Source organism: Tursiops truncatus, chromosome 18, assembly GCF_011762595.2.
Source record: "Tursiops truncatus isolate mTurTru1 chromosome 18, mTurTru1.mat.Y, whole genome shotgun sequence".
Lineage (NCBI taxonomy): Eukaryota > Metazoa > Chordata > Mammalia > Artiodactyla > Delphinidae > Tursiops > Tursiops truncatus.
This window is the reverse complement of record NC_047051.1, coordinates 17,932,348-17,956,031: the sequence shown is the minus strand read 5'-3', so window position 1 is coordinate 17,956,031 and position 23,684 is coordinate 17,932,348. Positions and strand designations below refer to the sequence as shown.

Sequence of the window (23,684 nt, the reverse complement as noted above, 5' to 3'; positions counted from 1 at the left end):
AGTAGATGAAAAAAGTTCCTAAGAGTCTTCTCAAGGCCATGGAATAAGAAAGTGGGGAAGGGTGTAAAATCAAGGAGTCTAATATGGTATTCTTGGTGTTTAGAAACCAAAGTCCATGTTTATGACATTCTGTGGTGAAATTATTGTAAGTGGTTCTGGGGCAAATCAGATATCAGATTTGTTATAATTAATAAGGAAGATCAAAATAAAATATTGCTATTCTAAATTTACAAATTTGCTCCAAATCTTTAAGCATTTAAATTAAATTATTCCAATAACTATACACACTCTGAAAATAAGTTGTTTTTCCTTTCCACAGATTTTCTTTAGAAACAAAACACAGAGAACTGATGGTCTTAATATCCACATTTTAAAAATGCTAATGCAGCCTTCAACGGAGTTCTTATCCAGTCTTAAAATCTAAAATACATGAGAGTGCTAAGACTTCCTGTGGGAGGACACTTGGCCAGGGTGAGACCTCTGTGTCACAGGCCACCCTTGAGACACATTTCAGACGGCAGATACCGAGAACCACACCTAACTGTCCAAACGTGTTGTTAAAATAATTAGATAACAAAACCCAAACACTATAGTCTCTAATTCACTTGATAGTATAGTTGACCCTTGAACAACGCAGGTTTGAATTGCACGGGTCCACTTACCCAGGATATTTTTCAATAGTACATACTACAGTCCTACAGGATCTAAGTTTGGTTGAATCCGCAGATGCGGATGAACCAGGGATATGGAGGGCTGACTGTAAGTTATACGCGATTAATCCCTGCATTGTTCAAGGGTCAACTGCATATCAAGTACAAAATATTCCACATCAAAGTAGGTTTTGATTTTGTTTTTTAGAATGTATTTAAGTGTCTCACTGTACTGGAAAAAAATTTTAAAGGTGCCTTCTCTCACTACCCAAAAAGTATTTTACAGTCTACTGATCACAAAAAACTTTTAATTTAACCCCTTGAAAAAAGAAATAAATGCTGACCATCTGGCTTTAGCGCGAAGCTTTCCAATACTCATATCCCAAATCAATTTTGGAATTAGATTCCTGGCTCATATTTATTGCTTCTCCCACCAAAAGCAAAATTTTAAGACATAGCTGCTCAGAAAGTAGGATTTTCTGGAAAGTTCTCTATTCTGGTTAAACAGAAAAAAAATCCCCAACTGTTTCTTCTAATGTTCAAATAGACACAGAAAACAAAAATCTCCTGAAAAGAAACAGTATAAATAGAAGCATTTCAAAATACTAAAAAAAAAAAAAGTTTATAATGTGATCAGAACTATCACGAGACAATGTTTTATATGCATTTTCTCCCTTGATGCCGATACTTATTCAGGTTTGTACTAGAGGAATATTTAAGTGCTCCTTCTCCAAGTCCTTCTTTACTTTATAAAGACATGCAGAAAGTTTGACAATGCATTCATTAATGCAAGGGTTCCACAACAATTAGCTTACTTTTTAAAATCTCCACAACTACTGAGTCAATACATTTTCGCTCTTTTTATGTATGTCCATTTGCTTCAAAATTCTCTTGTTAAAAGGAGGCATGGGGCTTCCCTGGTGGCGCAGTGGTTGAGAGTCCGCCTGCCGATGCAGGGGACACGGGTTCGTGCCCCGGTCCGGGAAGATCCCGCATGCCGCGGAGCGGCTGGGCCCGTGAGCCATGGCCGCTGAGCCTGCACGTCCAGAGCCTGTGCTCCGCAACGGGAGAGGCCACAACAGTGAGAGGCCCGCATCCCCCAAAAAAAAAAAAAAAAAAAAAAAAAAGGAGGCATGGGGCTTCCCTGGTGGCGCAGTGGTTGAGAGTCCGCCTGCCGATGCAGGGGACGCAGGTTCGTGCCCTGGTCTGGGAAGATCCCACATGCCGCAGAGCAGCTGGGCCCGTGAGCCATGGCCGCTGAGCCTGCGCGTCCAGAGCCTGTGCTCCGCAACGGGAGAGGCCACAACAGTGAGAGGCCCGCGTACCACAAAAAAAAAAAAAAAAAAAAAAAGGAGGCATGGAGGAACCACAGTAATTTTTATAGCAAAGAGAAGAAACATGAGAGGCAGGTAGTAGTCTCCATCCTCCCAGCATTTCAACCAACAGAGTGAAGGGAAAGTCAAGTAGGGTCCCCAAGTTCAACGTCTGAAAACAACGGATTTTGCAGCTAATTTCCAATCTGTCTTAGGAGCAGCTTCCCATCAACTAATAGATATAGTAAGTGGGTTTTATTTTTATATTCTAGAGACTTCATTTATTTACTTTCTACATTCTACAGTATTAAGGAAATGTAACGTAAAGCTACATTAGTCGATTACATAACTCCCAACACAATCAAAACCAAACAACCTAGAAAGAAGGCTTTTTGCCTTCTATTTTCTAATTTTTCTACAGTGAATGTATAATATTTGTGGGGTTGTGAGTTGTGGTTTGTTTGTTTTTACATTTTTTTAGAAAAGCAGAACTTCATGGTGAGGTGTTTCAAATATTACACATTCATTCGTTCATTTAACTCAACATACATTTCTGAGTGCCAACTATATGCCCGCACTGTGACAGACTCTGTGGAAGCACATGCGTTTGTGGTCTCAAACAAGGGACAGCTTTTAATGTATCTATACTTGATATCAGAAAAGTGAAAACTACTGAAGGAAATGATCAACCGGCTTGGGTAGAAGTGGAATAAGGCATTTTCTATAAACGTTCTGGGGTAGAAAAGCTGAAAGTGCAGAAGACATTTCCAGCAACTCAAGCCGAGATATCTGCCTCTGCCCATGTGGTTCTGACTGGTTTTGGTCAGCAAGATGCTAATCCCAAGAATATGGAACTCATCAGCACTGAGGAGGAGTATGGTGAGACACAGAGGATTCTAAAGTCAATCACCAAATGGACAGAAAAGCCATGGACCAATTTAAAATTACATCATTGGGCAGAAATAAAATCTAAAGAAACAGCATTTCTAATAAAGATGTTCACGATGACAAAGAAAGGGTAGGAAAAAAACTATATTTCCATTTCCCATTAGAAATGATTGACTTTGATCATCATTCCATCTGTTGAAAAGGTCACAGAGAAAATCAGCTATATCTGACCTTACCAAATATTTATAATCATAACATAATCTGAAATAAAGATAGGGTACATTTTGAAAATGCAAGACATAATGGTCCATTTTGATCCCCAAATGTGACAAAGATGAAGTCTATCCACCACATCTCCAAAGCCACAGCTGCAGATCTTTGCAGGTGTCTGGTAGATTCCCTGATACCAGGTAATCTGCCTCATCATATGATGACAAAATACCTATAAGAAAGACTAATTGTTCCATTTAGGGTGCGCACCTTAGCTAGACATCTGTAACTCCAAAACTCTTGCTCTTTGACTTTTATTCTTCATGAATATGTAAAACCAACCATACCAGCCTTGAGTTCACTAATTATCCTTCATGTATCCTTCACGTGGTACAATCTTCATTCAGTTCAACAAACATTTATCATGTGCCAGGCACAAGGCACACAGATGAATAAGATACAGTTCCTGCTCAGAGGGAGCTTACAATCTGATGATATCGTGGCTCTTAACTTAAAGAAAATGTACATAAATGTCTGAAACACAAGACTCCCAAAAGCTCATTCATTCAGAGACTCCCTAGAGATCCATCAATCAATCCAATATAAAAAGCAAACAAACAAAAAGGAGTCCAGAGCAAGCTCTTCACCCATGAATAACTGTGATAATTAGACGATGATAGAATTTTCAGAGCACACACAGCTAGCTATAAATCACAGGGCAGCCTTGGTTTACGACAGGGGAGAGCTGGGGAGACGGCAAAGTGGATCTTGAGAAAAATATATTAAGCTGACCTGGAGAAATACTTGAAACTAAAATATGCTGTTTGTTAGTCCCACTAGGTATGGCACTTTATATTCCAACCTGCAGTATAGCTGCTGGGACTTCAGTTAGCTTCCTAGCTTAGGTAAAAATATAAGTAGAGAAACAACCGTGTTTGAAACTATGAACAGAGAATAAAGCAAGCCAGATTTCATTTTTTAGGGGTCAGTCAGTTCAATGATTCCCTACATAGAAGTGAAGTTACTCATCACGCTTCTTGTCTCACACAAGAAAGGAGAAACGTGCTCACGGGGTGTTAAGGGCGGTTTGTGTTTCTGCTTATTATTTTATGTTACCTCTGCATCATATCTGACCGCGGCAGAGAACAATGAAAAGGCATTCTCCACGGTGATTCCTCGCTTGATAATGTGCTGACAAAGTTTCTTCAGTCTGTTTTCACAGTACGATGTCGCCAAATCCAAAAGACCTGAAAGTAAAATGTGGAAAGCTTAACTGAGGTTACAGTAATTTCCAATCATTTATAAATATATATATATTTCACTTTGGTGAAGAGTTATGTAGATAAATCAGCAGAAGTTTCTTAGGGAATAACACTCTGAATTTTATTAAATAAGTTCTCTTTTTCAGTCCATCCCTTCCCCACCTCCCAAACATACCTCTCCTATACTCACTTTATACAATTTCTTCTGTAGTACAAAGGAAGGGGAAAAAATTAAATTTCCCCCCTCATTTTGTTTCCAAAATGATACGCTAAATCCATTAGCAACTTATACTTCAGTATTAAAAAAGTAAAATAAGACCACAGTCGTATAGTGTCCGTAATTATTAACCATATCGATACAATACTACCTTTAAAACAATTTTTAATGAAGTACAGTTGATTTACAATGTTGTGTTAATTTCTGCCGTATGGCAAAGTGACTCGGTTATACACAGGTATACATTCTTTTTTATATTCTTTTCCATTATGGTTTATCCCAGGATATTGAATATAGCTCCCTGTGCTATACAGTAGGACCTTGTTGTTTATCCATCCTATATATAATAGTTTGCATCTACTAATCCCAAACTCTGAGTCCATCCCTCTCCCAAACACAGTACTATTTTTTAAAGGCATTTACTTCAAATCTTTCTTAAAAACCATGTAAAAACCAATAAACCTGAAACTTTTTACATTTCAATACTGTAAGAATACAGGGAGTTATATTTTTGACCCTGTGCCCTGGCCAGTCCCAATGTGGCTGGTACCTATGGCATCTTCAGGCGGCAGATCCACTGTATCTGTGTAGAGGTACTGGAGAAAGGCACGGTACACTGGGTAGGAAAACTGGTCTATTTCTATCACCTCCTTCATGTCCTCATTCCAATAAGACTGGAACATGGATCGAAAGTGCTCACACCTAAAACGGAACAGCAAAAGTTACCCAATTAAGTTGATGAAATCAGGGATAAACAAATATTACAAGTATGCTTAACTACGAATATTTGAGTAGTATTGCGTTGGCCAAAATGTTTGTTCGGGTTTTTCCGTAAGATGTTACAGAAAAACCCAAATGAACTTTTTGGCCAACCCGATACATTCATTCCATGTACAAGAACCCAAACATATTCCGCAGGCAAGGGCTTTTACATTCACCTTTTACGTCCACTCACTTTCATTTTCTATACTGCCTATTAAATAGTAAGAATTATACATGGAGCCTGGAAGTACCTACCACTTCAACAGTACCACTGTTTGCATCTGATAGACCCCAGTCAGATCAAGTCTTTCTGCTTGCTCGCTGTTTTTAAAAAATGTTGTAGAGAAGGGCATTTTAAACAATGAAATTAAAAGAAATTCAGAAATGAGTGTTCAAACTTTTGATATATGTTCATGTCATTCAAATGATTCATTTTGTGTGTCATGTAATCAGCATATTCTTAAAACTGTTTTAAATGTTAACTGAATTACATTTAAGAGGATTTTTTTTCCATTACCTTACATGACAATTTTCCTTCTTTTCTGACTCATCTTCAAAACAGCCACCACCCCTATTTTGTTCCTTTGCTCTGACCTGCTCCCCTCCCTCTCCTCCCAAGCCGGTTACCAATTTATTTATAAAACACATTCACTAGAATAGTCACATATTTCAAGAAAACCTAAATAGGTCTTTTTGTACTGTATTTCATACACAAATCCACCTATATGAGGAACTGATTTCTTTCTATTTGTTTATTTATAATTTTGGCTGCACTGGGTCTTCATTGCTGCACGTGGGCTTTGTCTAGTTGCAGTGAGCGGGGGCTACTCTTCGTTGAGGTGCGCTGGCCTCTCATTGTGGTGGCTTCTCGTTTCAGAGCACGGGCTCAGCAGCTGTGGCTCACAAGCTCTAGAGCACAGGCTCAGTAGTTGTAGCGTATGGGCTTAGTTGCTCCGCAGCATGTGGGATCTTCCCAGACCAGGTATCGAACCCGTGTCCCCTGCATTAGCAGGCGGATTCTTAACTACTGCGTCACTAGGGAAGTCCCTATGAGGAACTGATTTCTGAATATTCAATTTTCTTCAAGTATAACATACCTTATAATTTTTTTAAAAATCACCTTTTCAAATCCTTTTAAAATGAGTCACACTATAAACACAAAAATACTTTCAATATCCACTCAGAATACTAAAAGAATGGCTCCACTTACAAAGGAACTTACCTCATCTGGGAAGTAAAAAGATGCAGTTGTCTAAGCAAGAACTAATAGATGCAATCGGTCAGAAAACTATACAGGAAAGGAACAGACTGGATGGCCACAGGTTCACAGATAGAAACATTTCCCGTTCACCTTTTCAGTTAATACTTTGGCGCAGATACTTACTCCCTTAAAGTAATGAATGACATAGCTTTTCGGTTCCTTAAAACTTGTTATTTTTGTAAATAAATATTTAACTACATTTTCAAAAAAGACTTGTAAGTGGCTAGTTTAACTCTCGATGGTCTGATTTTATGTGCCTCTTTCTCTGTAATGGCAGCCTCAGTGAGCAATGGTCCAGGTACTAATAAATACAAAGTTCCCTCACATTTATACAAAGAACTCCTGCCATTTACTATATTTAAAAACATTTCTTTAGTTGGGAATTAGATGTCTCTCAGGGCTAGGAAGTCCAGTATTCCTAAGAGTTTTCTGCTTATGGAAAACGAATCTTTAATTAAGAGTAAGAAAAGATATATAGGCTTTTCACTGATAATCTTTTATATTTTCTTAAACCTTATATACAAATTTTTGATCAAAATAAGTATTCACGATCTCCTTCATTTGAAAAACAATACAGAAAAATACTACATTACACTTTTTCTAAAAGGCACATGAGTGCACACACACACACACATAACACGCAAAACTCTTCATAATAAATGGATTGAGTTGTGCCATTTCTTTCTACTACCAACATTATTTCTTATTAGTCCCCATTTTGTGGAATAACAAAGAAATGGAGATTGCAGAAGAAAGTAAGGTTACTGATGACTTTAAACTCATGCGAAAATACCTGATTTTCAAAACAGCTTTATGGACATGAATATATTTCCCATCAATTCGAAACTTCAGATCGGCAGTTTCCGGACTGTCAAATTCTTTCTTCAGTGACTCTGCAACTGTTAAAAAGTCTTCATGCTCTGAAGGAAACGAGCACATTAATACAGGAAGCTCAGGACACATGTTCAAGCTTTGAAAGACTTCAGAAAGATAATGATTAGCATGATGGATAATTCCATCAGATTTTTTTCAGAAGAGTTCAGACCTTACTCAACAAATCAATTTCACAGTATTAAATTAAAATCAATGTCACAGAAATTAAATTAAATTTCACAGGCTAATGGGGAAACAAAATCTCAGGGATCCTCATTGGCACTGAATGAAGGTACTATAGATGCAGGAGACAGTTTCTGTCGTCCCCTGAGATGAGAAGGTGATTTTCAGCAGCTGCTGTTACCTAAGTGTCCTAAGTGTATAAACTTCAGAAAAAAATACATATTTGGAAAGGCCAAATACCAGTCTGACATGCTAAGTTAGACATTAAAAACGTGTATTTTTTTTTAAAAAAGAGAAAGTTATAGATCATCATGATTAGGTAACTACTTCTCTCAAAAACTGAGTGGTGCTCTTCTAAGGCTAAGAATTTATCAATTTTCTTTGACAGAAACTCTAAGGACACCTTTGCTCTGCTTCAAGGAGTTGGTAAATTTGACTCAAGGAGTCCTAAGAAATTTGACTCAAGGAGTCCTAAGAAACAAACTCACCACTTAGGCTAAGAGTGTGTGTGTTCTTTCACAGGGTGACCCTTTTCCCTCGATATCTGGAATCTAAACGTCCTTCTTAACGCTAAAACTTAATGCAGTACAAGCAATAATCTCTACACACTATCTAAAAGCAGAGCAAATTTACTTAGTAGGAATGTATACTTAGAAAGAACAGCTTTACAAAACCATGATCACACTGCCTGACGGGAAGGTGTAAGTACATGTAATTCTTATATTTAAGTAGAACTGTGCTATCATGAAGAAAAGTAAAGGCACTTGTACAAACTCATGCAACACTTTCCTGTGCTTTCCATGTGTGAACAAAGGGCAAGAGGTAGAAGAAGGCTAACGGGGAAATTTTTAAAGTCCAGAGACCCACCGCTGGCACTGAATGAAGGTACCATCGATGTAGGAGACAGATTTCCACGTCCCCCGAGGTGAGAAGGTGATTCTCAGCAGCTGCTGTTACCAGGGCACATCTTAGAGGAGGGACAACTGCTGAAAACTAGGCTGAAGCTTAACAAAGGAGCTTTCCACGAGCTTATCAGAATCTCCCAAGGAAATACCATTTGCCTAAGCCCTATTCCCTTAACGTACATCCTCCCCCTTCCCTGATAATGCAGAGCTTTCTTGGCTGTGGAGGAGAGGTGGACAAGCTCTCAAAAACCAGGCTTTCCCTGACCCTGTAACCTGAATCCCCAGTGAATGAAAAGAAAGGAAATAACTAAGATGGGCAGAGTCCAAGAGTCTAGATTGCTACCAACCTCCCCACAGAAAAAACAGCTTCTTATCAGTGCCTAACTCCTGCATCTAGTCCTAAGAGTTGGACCATCTTGGTTTCTGGCAACAAGTATAGTACCTCCCTTCAGAGAAGAAATGTTCTTCATAGGTGTGAATTCATCCTCTGACTTTCTTCCCGACACACAGCTGAGATCAGAAACTGAGAGGAAACAAACACTTCTGACTTTTGGCGGGTGCAAGAGAAAGAAGTCACCTGGGAGATATATTCAGGGACCATACTTTTTCCAAACTTAATAACAGAAAGTATTAGGATGTTTGGTCTGAAAGGAATGTCTTTTCAGGATTAGGATTTTAAAATGCAAGAACCTGAGGGAAGCCTTTTTTTTTTTTTTTTTTTTTTTTTTTTTTTTTTGCGGTACGCGGGCCTCTCACTGTTGTAGCCTCTCCCGTTGCGGAGCACAGGCTCCAGACGCGTAGGCTCAGCAGCCATGGCTCACGGGCACAGCCGCTCTGCGGCATGTGGGATCTTCCCGGACTGGGGCATGAACCCGTGTCCCCTGCATCGGCAGGCGGACTCCCAACCACTGCGCCACCAGGGATAAGGAAAGCCATTTATAAACAGGTCCAGGTTAAGCAGTATATGGGACTCTGAGATGTGTACAGGGTCTATACATAGGTGTGATTACGGCCAAAGAGTCCCATTCCATGAACTAAATTTTCTTTGATCACAATATTCACTGCAAAAAAAATACTGTATTATAAAGAACCTGAAAAAGTTCCATTTGTTTCACTTTAAGTTGAGCAGCAGTTTCACTTTTCCTAAACATACTCTTGCCCCCATGACCATATAGACTGGTCACCTGATGACAGGACAGCTCCAGCTACCTGACACACCTGAGCATGACATGTTATTACAAGACCTTCAATATCAATTGCTGAGCAACCCAAACCCCATGTTGTCAACAGCTATATTAATTTTCAAGCACAGGGTATCATGACACTTATTTCCTCTGCATCACAAGCAAAAGAATGATTTAGAAGAAATACATTAGCAAAAAGGTAGAAATAAACAAGAAATAAAAGAAAAAGAGACTAAAATCATCATGTTAATGGCTACTCAGCTTGATTACATTTTAACGTTTTCAATCAACAATGGACCCTTGAAGAAGACAATATTCAGAAAAGGGACAGATTATATAACCAAACATCAACCTGAATCCACTATCCCTTTTTTTTTTTTTTAAGGCCAGGCCATGCGGCATGTGGCATCTTAGTTCCCTGACCAAGGATCAAACCTGGGTCCCCTGCAGTGGAAGCTCAGAGTCTTAACCACTGGACAACCAGGGGAAGTCCCCCACTATCCTTTATAATACCTCTGTTTTGATCCCCTCCTCCCCAAAAAAGTATTTGAGATTCATTGAAAGAAAAATAGGGAAAGAAATTGGAATTAACAACTCCACAAAGTTAACAAAACCACAAGTTTTTCATTTTTTTTTTAAGTTCATTTTTGGTTCATGCTATATGAGATTATGTAATAAATTTAATATAACAAAAGCACTTAAGAACAGGTTCCTCAAACAAATAATCTGTACATGAACGTTCATAACAGCACTATTCACAATAGCCAAAAGGTGGAAACCATCCAAATGTCCATCAACAAATAAATGGATAAACAAAATGTGGTCTACGTATACAACAGAATACCACTCAGCCATAAAAAGAAAAGAAGTACTGATACGTACTACAACCTGGATGGGTCTCAAAAGCATCGAGTAAAAGCCAGACATAAAAGGTTGTACATTGTATGATTCCACTTACATGAAACACCCAGAACAGGTAAATCCATAGAAACAGAAAGCAAATTGGTAGTTGCCAGTGGTTGGGGAAAGAAAGAATGGGTGTTCTTTTCGGGTGAGGAAAGTGTTTTAGAACTTGATATAAATGACGGTTGCACAACATGGTGAAGGTACTAAACGCCTCTGAATCGTACACTTTAAAAATGGCTCATTTTATGTACGTGAATTTCACTTCAATTAAACTGAAAACACTGAAGGGGAGAAAATAATAAATCCATATAACATTCCATAACGTTTTAATAAATTGTATTATGCAAATCTCATTTGGGGAAAGGTATTAAAGCTAACGGAGGATAAAACATCTTGAACCTAAAAAAAAAGCCCACAGCCAGCAAATGTGCAGGAACACCCGTCAGCTGATGACACCCCTCGCTGGGGGGAGCAGCCCTGAGCTTCCTTACCTATAGACAGGAGGCGCCAGGTGACGGCGGGCGTGGCGAAGCAGGCGAACACGTCGTCGGTGGAGGAGAAGTGGGTGAGGTGAGGCAGGGTCACCGACTGGCCCCGGCACTGGCCCCACATGTACACATGCCCTCCCTGCGTCTTGGCTGCAGACGTGTGGGCAGAGTGGCAGGCCGCAATCTCTATTACCCTGGGAAGTTTTCAGAAAAATGCACGTCACTTCTTTTTCACAGAAGCCTAAGCGTGCCACACAAGGTAAATAAAAAGTTCATGCTCAGAACACCTCAAAAAGCCCAAGATCCAGGGACTTTAGCTACCACGTCATACTGACAAAAGCAAAAGACTAGAGCAAGAGTACTGTGTGTCTCCCTTCCTGGCTGCCCCACTTCTCACGCTAACCTCATTCTGAGTTAGGATAAATAATGCATACTGTTGAAGAAAACCTGGATAAAGGGAATAGAAACCAAAGTAAATGAGGGAAGTGGACACTGGAAAAAAATGTCCTGACAGTTCTGGAGGCTTAGACAGTAGCAAAAAATACTGTATTCAATATACCATTTCCTTACAAATACAACTTTATCTCTCACCCCCTACCAGTGCTCAGAACACTCAGTAGGCTGATAGGCACTGGTCCGGGGGTCATGGACTCTGAATGTCCCAATCCAAATGGACATCAAGCCAAACTTACTACATTCTCCGTATGCTTCTTAGGCAGGGTCCCAGAATCAGAAGTCAACATTCTAACACTGAGTGGGTAAGACCTTACAATATGGCTGAACAAACATTAAGCATCTATTCTAGTAACACACATTAAATCAAATCAATATTTAAACAGATAATGCCCTTTCAAGGGCAGATTTTATTTGTTTAAAAGTTGTTTTAGTTGGCTCAAAAAGAAGAGTTTATACTACGCTTTAAATTTCAACATGGTGACAGACCTTACTTTTCTTCCCTACTAAACAGGCAACAAGAAGCTGCAGGGATTATACCCAGATGCATTAATGCCTGCCTACCAATCTCAGGTGGTTAAAAGCTGTGTAAGGATCACGTCAACTTCACGTTCATTCTGACTGGTACAACACTCCTTTGTTCAAAATGAGAATGTTAATAAACAGAAGAGCTACAAAGCCAAAGACCACAGCTCCAGCACACACAGTCCCAAGTCCCAATGCACACACAATTCCAAGACACGGTACTGACAAGTTACCTTTCTTTCTCCACCATGATGTGTGCTGGGCTTAGCAGGTTATTTTTATTGCCAGTTCCCAGCTGCCCATATGTGTTAGCTCCCCAGGCATAGAGCAAGCCCTCATCAGTTAGTGCTAGAGTATGTGCATAGCCGCAGACAATCTGCAAGTAAATTTAAATGGTTACCATCAACAGGAGAACAGGAAGGGCAGGGAAAACATCTACTTAAAGATTAGGGCCAGCTTCTGCAGAATGCCAATTCATCATCAGGTGTGGGCTGACATTCTCTGGAACATTAAAAAAGCATTAGAAAAGCCTATGCCCGAGACTACTCGATATTTTTCCATTCTTTTTTTTTTTTTTTTTACTTATCAAGACCAGTGTGCCAGCACCATGGTCTTGCTTCCCATCATGGGAATTTAGGAAAGATATAATATTAAATGTGGAAGATGAAGGCCCAGGGTACTCTTCAAAAAGACTTACTAAAGAGTAAATCTCTGGGAATTCCCTGGCGGTCCAGTGGTTAGGACCCCACACTTCCACTGCAGGAGGCATGGGTTCGATCCCTGGTAGGGGAACTAAGAGCCTGCAAATATTCCGCCAAGTCAGAGCAGGGAAGATAGACGGGGACGAGCACCTAAGGGTCCACCATACATACCTGGTTCACACAAACGCTGTGCAAAGCTGCCACTCTCACGGGGGTCAGCTGATTGCCGTTGTTTCCCAAGCCTAGCTGACCATTGCCGTTGTAGCCCCAGCCGTATACCTTAGATAGAGAAAGGGGGAGAACAGGCTTTTAAAACTGCTGGTAAGAGGGAAGAGCTAAAAATGCCATCCATCTAAACAAATCAGATACTTTTTTCACTTCCAACACTCATATTCCACTAAATGTGATCCTACAACTGATCTCCAAACAGAAGATGCTTTAGGGGTAGGGATGACAGAATCTAGCAGACTCCATAGCTTACTAGTTGGATAGCCTTGGGCAAGTCATGAACTCTTGTTTTAGGCATGAGGAAGCTGAGGCTCATTAACAATTACTAAGTACCTACTGTATCTCAGGACCTTGTGAAAGGTACTAGGAATAAGCCTTTGGAAACAGTTTAACAGGAGAGACGGACACATGCAATTTTTTTGCAGCCAGGCGGCAAGTGCTATAATAGAGAGATAATCAAGGCACTACAGGTAGAGAGGAGAAAGGATTTAGCCACAGAAGAAAGTTTAGGCAAGACTTTCCAGAAAGCAGAGGTCTGAGCAGGGCTGAAGGCATTTTAGGGGGAGGGCACAGAATGTGCTAGAGATAGCTGGGGTGGCGGCTGGGGAGAGAACAGAAGGAAAGGTAAGGGCCCAAAGGGCCAACACACAAACCGAGGAAAGTGCAATGCATCTGTGTATCTCCCACTGAAATATTCCAAAACTGAGATCAATATGACTACATTTGTATTCTGGAAAGATCACGCTGGCGGCAACATGAAGGGTGACTGCGGCGTGTAAGACCAGAGGCAGGGAGACCTCGACATATAACCTCATCTCTCATCAGCCAACAGGTGAGCTCTGATGAGGGTCCAATGAAGGCGGTGACAGCGGCACCACAAGAGGGACCAGGAAAGAGGTTAAAGAAGGAGACATAAGGGAATGTGGCGATCCCTTAGACGCCCTAAGCAAGAGGGGGTCATCAGCTGAAAGCAGCAGAGCTGGGCATAGGTTTGACAGCGAGTGTTAAAGGTTTAGAATGACCAGCATGGGACATGGGTAAAGTACTGGTCAGGAACAGACAAGAGGCCTGGCTCAAATCAGAAACACGAGATATGGGTGGCAACAAGCCCCATGGCAACACAGGGCAAACGGGCATCGGCGAGGGCCTTTCCAGTCAGGGTGACAGAGGGAAAAAGGGGACGTGGAGTTTAGGGTACTGACAAGAGATGGTTACAAGTACTTTCAATGCCAGAAGTCTAATACGTTTGAACTTTCTGGGGAGAAATTTGGCAGTAGCTATCAAAAATTCTAATGACATACTCCCTGACCCAGAAATCCTATTTCTGGGAAATTATTCTATAGACATACTTGCATGAGTGTGCAAAGATATACACACTCACAAACAGGAACGCAGAAAAGCAGTGCAACAAGGTTTATAAACAAATATAAAAAACAATTGAAAGGCCCATCAGGAGAGCTCTGGGTGCGGGTCATATGCACAAGGAAAACCAACACCCATACAAAGAAAACTAAGCAACTATTATAATGGAAGCAACTATCAATGGTCTGATAATAGATTCAGGTAAAACATACGTTGTTAAGCAGAAAAGCTGCAGACTGGCCGAAAAAAGCAGTAGATATAACAATCCCATTGTTTAAAGAAGGTACTTATACTCAACCGTACATAACTAACTATAGAGAAAAGTCCAAAAGGATATACATCAAACTATTAACAAAACTGAAGGAAAGGTATTCACTTTTTACTTTGTATCTTTCATTTGTTTTCCTTTGTTGAAATCATCACATAATAATTTTAAAATTAAATTTATTTTTTAAAATAAAGAAGTGGAAAATACTGGAATGGAGGATGTTAGATGACTATCCCAAGGAATTCGGAAGCCCTCTGGCGTGATATCAGGATTGATTCAAAAAGTGAGCTAGGGCTTCCCTGGTGGCGCAGTGGTTGGGAGTCCGCCTGCCGATGCAGGGGACACGGGTTCGTGCCCCGGTCCGGGAAGATCCCACATGCCGCGGAGCGGCTGGGCCCGTGAGCCATGGCCGCTGGGCCTGCGCGTCTGGAGGCTGTGCTCCGCAACGGGAGAGGCCACAGCAGTGAGAGGCCCGTGTACGGCAAAAAAAAAAAAAAAAAAAAAAAAAAAGTGAGCTAACAAAGCCGAGCATTCAGTAAACTCTAAGCCACCCTCGCACCCCAATGCAGGACGCCGTACATCTGTGTCCAAAGAAGCATCTTTGAATAATTTTTGTGCACTGAAACAGGCACAGGTGGTAACAAGTCCATTGACATAGAAGCTTCAACCAGAATTATTTTATAGAAATAACGATCAGCTCAAAGGTGACTATGGTAGAAGGTCACTGAAAGGTGGGTTTTTTAAAGTAGCCAATAACAATCAGGACCAAAAATTCTCCTTTTGCAAGTTGCTTCTTCCTGTGGACAAACATTCCAGATGTAGGTAGGTACAGAGCCTTCACGCCCATTAGAGTTACTGCTTATAAACATCACCAGCTAACTTTAAAGAGTGCACATTGCCTCTTGCCTTCTGAGATGGCCCGCACACTCTGTCAGTGGAGTGTGTTTCTCCCAGGGCCGCTCTCACTTTCTGAGATGGACCGCATTCTCTCTATGCAATGAGTATCTCTCTAAATAAACCTGCTTTCACTTAAAAAAAAAAAAAAAAAAAAAAAGAGTGCATAGTTCACTTTTTCATTGGAAGAAAAAGGTAGTATTAAATTCTTTTATCTACTACATTAAACCACAAACAAATACCTATAAGCATTGGGCTATCTGGATCTGACAAAAACACATTAGAACCTTTACCTGCAGATAAATCTTGGAATTTAAAAATTCATAATGAGGAGCAAAGATCCTGTGGTTACAACCTCAATCAGTTAACTGTCTAAGGAGCTATGAAAACAAAGCACTCTTCCTTCCAGAATCTACCTGGAAAGAAAAGGACATTTCACTGAAGGAGGAGGTAGGAGGAGAAAGGGGGATGTAGACATCGCTCACCTCACCATTGTCCAGAACAGCCATGGACGAGGTCTGACCGCAGGCAATGCCAACCACCCTCTTAATATGTAAACAGTTTGTAACTTTGCGAGGAGTTGGTTGATTTGCTGTAGATCCTGATCCCACCTGGCCACAGTTGTTATAGCCCCAAGCAAACACCTACACAACAGAAGGGGAAAAGAAAAAGAAAGAAGAGTAAGGGTGAAAATTCTACCTCTAACACACAGTAACAATCATAAAATAAAAATAAACCCACTTAATGAGTACTTACAATGTGCTAAATGGTCCTAAGTGCTTTACATGCATTAACCCATCTAATCCTCATAGTAATCCTGTAAGATGACCCTGGGATAGGTACTAGTATCATCCCCATTTTATACATGTAAAATAGAAACACAGAGAGGTTGAGTGACTTGCTTGAGACTCCACAGCTAGCAAGCAGAATTTACTACTAATCTGAACCCAGTCAGTCTAGCAGCGCTCTTAACCACTACGTTATACTGCCACTATAATTACGGCAGCTATATAGGATTTTTAATCCGGCATCAATAGGAAATGGGGTATATGCCACATCAGTATGCCACAGTGATATGAAAAAATCAGCCTAACTCTCTGGGCACAAATTGTCATTTTTTTTCATCGAAACTTTTGAAACCACACTATGCTTTTCCCTCTCTCACTAATCACCAAAAGGAGACATTATATAAATTTTCCTGATGACACAAGCCTACCATCATTGTAATTATCAATCATAGTTCCACGTCCTAACACAGTCGTGCTCACAAGTACTAAGGAGATGCTGTCCCTACAGGAATGACATGGGGTTGTTAGGCTATTCTTGATGACATTTTCTGAGTTCTCATTTGCTGTCTGTCAGCTCCAAGCAGCTCCCCTCCTCAACTGCATCCTGCTTCCTTTTGGCCTGTGATCGGCCGTAACCTGAAAACCAGATTTCTAAGGGAGGGAGACACAAATAGAGCTCTACGCAAAGTTAAAGAAGAAAAACAAAACTACAAATCACTTTAAGTTAATTATTAACTGAGCCTATCAAACAAGAGTGTGACCAGAGAGAAGAATTACAGAGGACGGGGGATGCTGGTAGCAGAGGAGATAACTTCCTCCATCACTAGGAGAATTTGTAAGGACCCCTCTCACCCCCTTCACTTGCCTGTGGGAAGTGGTCCTCACACATCCTGAGTTCCGGCTTCCACAATTCTCTTTTCCTCTGCCAGCACTTTCTACCTAAGTTCACGTGTCTGAGGCTGCCCACGTGATGTCTTAAAACCCACGGCAGATGTCTTAAAAAGAATATGTGCTACAGGTTCATTTCATAGGCACAAAAGAAATAACCTGCCATACTTCCTGAAAGTGGATTCACAGGACTAGCTAGTGTAATAATGCAAATATTTATCCAAAGTAGCATATGCTTCAGGTTAAAATAAACCAGGAATCCAGGCTGCACAAATTAGCAAGTTCTAATTTCAACCATCATTCTTCTGCACTTCTTTTCAAATATCCCAAGTTCCCTTCCAATGCAGTTGCCTTTTATTTTAAAAATGGGGACGAGGGTTCCACTAACCAAGAAACAGACTAGGAACAGCAGGTTCTGCACATAAAGCCTGCTAGGCCTGGCTCCAGCACATCCCAGCCATGAAACCTGGATCTCCCTAAGGTGCTTTGGTTTGTTCACCCATAACCTACCCTACTTAGTAAAATCACGGGAACAGCACTGAAGGACTTTAAACAGGGAACGATCTGATCCGATCTGCATTTCATAAATCACAGGGGGCAGAGAAGTAACACTGCACAGGCAGACCAACTAAAAAGCTATAGAATAAAAGAGACCACGGCAACAGTCCAGGAGATGACAAGGCCTGACCTAAGGTTATGGAGATGGAGAGGAACAAGACGATACAAAAGACTGGAAGGTAGAACCAACAGGATGAGTAACATTTAAGATAAGCATGGAACTTGGGGGGTGAACAGGTTGTTCAGAACCTACTGGAATGTTGGTAAAGTTATTTTCTATGACATCATTACATTTACTGAAAAACAAAATAGACCTTAGGGGATGGGGGTCATTAAAAACACAAAAGTATAGAACACTGTCATACACATCTGATTTGTAATCTTAGCAAAAAGCAGGAGACTCAACTGCCTTAAGAATTAACTCTACTGTCTTCAAAAGAGTGGTCCTGATCACACAATATAAGTTGTATTAGGAAAAGTGTTCATTCCCATACTGTTCTTAGCGACGCACACGGGGCTGCTATGTTCACACCATATCCAAGTACAAATATGGTCATTTTTTTTGAAAAGCAAGGCACTTTCACAATAGCCAAAGGTAGAAATGACCCAAATATTCATCGACAGATAAATGGATAAACGAAATAGACAATGAAACATTATTCAGCTTTAAAAAGGAATGAAATTCTGCTGCAGGCTGCCACATGGATGAACCTGGAGGATATTATGCTGAGTGAAATAAAGGCGGTCACAGTGGACAAATACTGTATGATTCCACTCGTGTGAGGTACCTAGAGTAGTAGAATAGTAGAATGGTAGTAGTAGTAGTAGTAGTAGATAGTAGAATAGTGCTTGCCAGGGGCTGGGAGTAAGAGAAAGGAGAGAGAGTTAATGTTTAACTGGTACAGAGTTTCAGTTTTGCAAGACGAAAAGAGTTCTGTGGATGGATGGTGGCGAGGGTAGCATACAATGTGAATATACTTGTCACTAAACTGTACACTTAAAAATGGTTAAGATGGTAAATTTTATGTTACATGTATTTTACCACAATTTAAAAATAAAGAATAAAGGCAGGGCACTTACCTCTCCATCAGCTGCCAGAGCCATTGAATGATGTGAGCCACAAGCTACTTCAACCACTTGCTTGATCAAGAGGTTGGTGCAGACTTGGATGGGAGCAATGCCTTGGTTGGTCGTCCCATTCCCAAGCTGGCTATATCCATTGTGGCCCCAGGCATAAACAACTCCATCTATACAGGATGGCCGCACACAAAGAATCAGCTCAAAGAAGAAACAGTAACCCCTGTACTTTGCTCAACTCATCTTCCAAGCTTAATTTCTTTTTGTGACATTGTGATTTATAAGAAATACGTATCTGGTCATCCAGATTACAAAAATACACTTATCTTGTATATTTAGTCTTCACCCACAGTTCCTGTCTCACAGCTCCCAAAACCGGTGGAATATCCTAAGTGTTGAGAACGATAAGGGTATCTTTTGTTATGTGACTGAGGTGACTTTTGGAAGCACCTAAGGACGATGGGTCTGTTGCCAGAAGAGCCAACCACAAGATGAGAGGGTTGGAGGGGAGAGGGGCTGGAGGCGGAATTAACTGCGACTGCCAATGACTTAGACAATCATGACTATGTAATGAAGCCTCCATAAAAACCCAAGAGGACAGCTAATTCTGGCCCCTGTTCAGAGAGCTGCCATGTCGGGGAACCAGAACACTTACATGTGCCACTGTGCCAGGCACCAGGCTCTACGAGGACAGAAGGTCCTTTCTTTGGGCTGTTAACTCATATCCTTTAATATCCTTTTATAATAATCAGTAATCTAGTGAGTAAATGGATTTTCTGGAGTGCCGGGAGCCATTCTAGCAGATTAATCAAGCCCAAGGAAGGAACTCCCTGTCGGTCCAGTGGTTAGGACTCTGTGCTTCCACTGCTGAGGGCCCGGGTTCGATCCCTGGTCGGGGAACTAAGATCCCACGTGCCACATGGCGGGGCCCAAAACAAAGGAAAACCCAAGGAGAGGGTCGCGGGAACCTCTGATTTGCAGGTGGTTAATCAGAAGCACAGGTAACAACCTGGGCTTGTGACCAACATCTGAAGTGGAGGGTGGTCTTGTGGGACTGAGCCCTTTACCAATGGAATCTGATTCTATCTCCGGATAGGTGGTATCAGAATTGTGTTGGATTCCTGGACACTGTGCTGGTACCCGAGAATTACTTCTTGTTGGGGGATGCGTGCACGCGCGCGCACACACACACATGCGCGCGCGCGCGCGCACACACACACACACACACACACACACACACACACACACACACACAGAACTGGGTCCAGGAACTCTCTATTCAATTGATGTCAGAAACAGGATTTGCAAGAACAGCCCTGGCTCACAGACACGTGGTTTTTGAAGACAAAGGATAAAAGGGCAAGGAATGAGGAACCTTTGATTCCCAGATGGCTACCTAGTCACCATGGTATGAAAACTGCAGCTGTGGTGCAATCAGTTACTAAAGGTGAAAGTTACCAATGCCGTTTAGAAATGGGAGCAGACGCAACTCCCAAGGAGTTGGCTCAATGGATATATAAGGAAATGCAAAATAAGAAGCACACTAAATAAACAATCCCTGGGACTTCCCTGGTGGTCCAGTAGCCAAGACTCCACGCTCCCAATGCAGGGGGTCCGGGTTGAATCCCTGGTCAGGGAACTAGATCCCATGTGCTGCAACAAAGATCCCACATGCAGCAACGGAGCTCCTGCGTGCCACAACTAAGACCCAGCACAGCCAAATAAATAAATGAATACTTTTAAATCAGTAAATAAACAATTCCCCGCTTATTTCATATGCAAGAGCCAAAACAAAACAAAGGGCTTGGCCTTGATGCTGATTCAAGCTCAGATCTGGGTCAATCTGAGCTCCAGCCATTAGCCTCGAAGCCGCCTAGAAAGGGAAATGTTATGCAACAGAAAGTACCTCGAGTACCTCTGGGTCGCCAAGAAAATAGTTCCCATAGGAGAAGGGCAAAAACCAGAAACAACTGAAAGCAAGGGATATAGTGTGAAGGAACCGGCCTGCTTTGAGGAGCAGCAGCAGCAGCTTCCTGAGGAACCTTTACTGAACCGGATTGTGAGAGGAACTAATTCAAGGGCTGTGTCGTTGACGTTGAAGGCTGCAGGGTGGAAGAGCACGTCTGCGTTGATGCAGGACCCACTGCTCTCTACTGAACAATCACAGGCGGCTGTACATGATCCAGACACTCAGGGGGTTATTCCCGCGCGGACGGCCAGGTTGGTGGACTGGATGAAAGCCACTGTGAAGTCTGTTTATCCCTGATGAGAGGGATTTCCCAGCTCCCCCTATTGATGCCAGAGGGAACACCCCAGATGAAGCAGCTGAGATGCTTCGTATGCAAGCCATGTGGGACTGGCTTTACGATGACTGGGATAGTCACCCACTGAATACGCCCATTACCCAGATTACGGTAAATGCTGTGAATTAAGGGGGTCCCTGTTACATGGGCACCTCATGTAACTTTACTGCTACAAAATCAAACAGTTTGAGACACCTTATCTAATTTGCTATCTCAACTTCCCCATAGGGGCCTTACTAAGAACATTAATTATGAAAATAGGGAAAGACAAAGAGGGGAGAATCAAGGGACTCACCCCAGCAGAGCGAAAGTCTTCAAACGGTTGTTACAAAGTGGGATGAATAAATCGGATGCTGATGCAGTTGAAACCAAGGTGTGGCTGCAGCACGACCAGAGACTGGTGAACCAATGGGACCCCATGTTGGTCTCTAAAATTAAAGGGCCCCAAACAAGTCCGCTCTATTTATCCCAGCTTGGAAGGCATTAAAAAGCCAGAAGGTAAAGATTAAGATAAGAAAATTGACCAGGAATGCCCTGGGGCAATGGTAAGGAAGATTAATCAAGATAAAGATTGACCTAAAGGCCAGGATCTTCTGGCCCGACCCCCAGCAAGGCACCCAAGGGCATAAGCACATGTGTGGGTGAAACAGCCCTGGGGAGGAGAGGAAACTTTTCTGATACAGGACCCCAATGCACTGTGATTCCAAAACCTGTTGGTGAAGTCTTAACAGCTAAGGTTAGAATGGGGGATACAGATGGGTAACAGTTGATGGGACTCAAGTGAAAATCTGAGTGAAAACTGGGGTTTTGGAACAGATTCTGTGTGATGTGGACGCATCCCCCTTACCTGAACGGAGTCTTGGGATGGATATTACATCGGACTGGGGACTGCTTCCCCAACCTAACATTGTAAAACAGAAGGCGTGTAAATCTGCCCTCAGGCCGGTTTTACTGGGCGCTAGATGGGAACCACTAGAACTGCCTGAGCCCGCACAGGTGCTGAACTTAAATATAGAACACCTTGTGGACAGGAAGAGCTCACCATTTTAATTAAAGCTGGAACACTGGTACCAATGCACTCACCGTACAGTAGCCCTGTGAGGCCTGGGGAACAGGCAGGTGGCTCCTAGGGGCTAACGGTAGGCTGTGGAGGCGTAAATAAAGTTGTGCCGCCTACAGCCTCAGCAGTTCCGGTCGTGGCTTCAGCCCCAAAGAAGATGCAGCAGGCCAGCAGAAGCCGGAACCCAGGGGCTGACCTTGCACGTGCTTCCTTCTCGATCTCAGAAAAAAGCCAGCAGCAGTTTGCCTTCATGTGGGGAGGATCCCAGTTTACTTTTACTGTGTCATCACAGGTTTATTTGAACTCACAAGCTTACGATCACAATTTGGTCAGAAGGGATCTGGACTTGACACAGGTCTCAAGTGCAATCATACACTATACTGATGACATTATGACCATGTTGGAAACTGAAGAGCAGGCAAGGAGTGATGTGAATGCCTTGGTGACACACATGACCCACTGGGGCTGGTTAATAAATCCCACAGAGGTCCCAGGGCCTCCCCAACAGTAAAATTCTTAGGAATAACCTGCCGAAGCCACGAAGAACATTCCGCCAGAGGCTAAACTAAACTGCTGTCGCCACCCACCCCTAGGACCAAAGCAGCAGCAGCAAGCCAGCATTTGGGTGGTTTACCTGGCATTTGGAGAATACATCTTCCACATCTGGAAACCATGCTAGCTCCCATCTATAAGATTACCCGAAAGACAGCTGTATCTGAGTGGGGACCTGCGCAAGAGCAGCCCGTGTCTGAATTAGCAGAGGGCGGCAGCTCTCCCAGGGCTTACGGGGCTTTACGGCCCCATCAGATATGATTCTGAGGGTATCTGCCACCTGCACTCCGCAAGAGGAGCTTATGGCAAACCCGGGAGCACCTCCCAGCAGTGACCACTGGGATTTTAGACCAGAAAATTCCCAGATGCCGCTGTCTGGTACACACCATTTGAGAGAAAATTAGTAGCCTGGGCATTAATTGAGACTGCCTCAGTGATTGAAGGATACAAAATAATCATGAGACCTCAGATGCCCATAACATCCTGGGTGGTGTCGGAGAAGCCCTCTAATAAGAAAGGCGGTGACCCGAAGAGTTTCATAATAAAACAGAAATGGTTTACAGGGGAGCGTGCTGCTGGGGGGATGCAGACAGGCATGAGCAGGGAGCCTCTTTTCATCTAGGACCGACTTTGGAGCTGCCTGAGGAGCTGCTGGAACCCACTGCCTTGTGGACATGCCCTGTGAAGCTCTAACTGAACACCAAAGAGACGCTTGCTTTACAGACACAGTTCCAAGGTGAATGGACAATATCCCATTTGGAGAGCGCCCACATTAAGACCAGTGGATGGCAAGACTGACTGAAGGAGTCAAGAATAAATCAGTGCAGTGGGCTGAACCGCAGGCTGTTTTCCGAGCAGTGATGGAAGAATTAAGCAATGGTAAAAACCCGTATGTTCGGGTCTTTACCAACTCATGGGCTATAGC

The 23,684-nt window shown here is 42.2% G+C and overlaps 1 protein-coding gene across 17 annotated transcripts in view; it reads right to left on the bottom strand.

The window, feature by feature from the left end:
• RCBTB1 (RCC1 and BTB domain containing protein 1) overlaps window positions 1-23,684 on the bottom strand; it is a 66,052-nt gene that overhangs the window by 5,416 nt on the left and 36,952 nt on the right. For 15 of the 17 annotated variants that reach the window (XM_073795168.1, XM_073795173.1, XM_073795174.1 and 12 more), the window contains 8 exons: window positions 18,848-19,014; window positions 16,019-16,177; window positions 12,953-13,060; window positions 12,314-12,456; window positions 11,106-11,296; window positions 7,357-7,543; window positions 5,091-5,242; window positions 4,178-4,308 (listed from right to left, as the gene is read on the bottom strand). In XM_073795168.1, coding sequence (XP_073651269.1) covers window positions 4,178-4,308; window positions 5,091-5,242; window positions 7,357-7,543; window positions 11,106-11,296; window positions 12,314-12,456; window positions 12,953-13,060; window positions 16,019-16,177; window positions 18,848-19,014 — 1,238 coding nt within the window. The remainder of the gene's footprint in view (window positions 1-4,177; window positions 4,309-5,090; window positions 5,243-7,356; window positions 7,544-11,105; window positions 11,297-12,313; window positions 12,457-12,952; window positions 13,061-16,018; window positions 16,178-18,847; window positions 19,015-23,684) is intronic. The other 2 variants (XM_033843736.2, XM_073795176.1) reach the window with 2 other exon arrangements.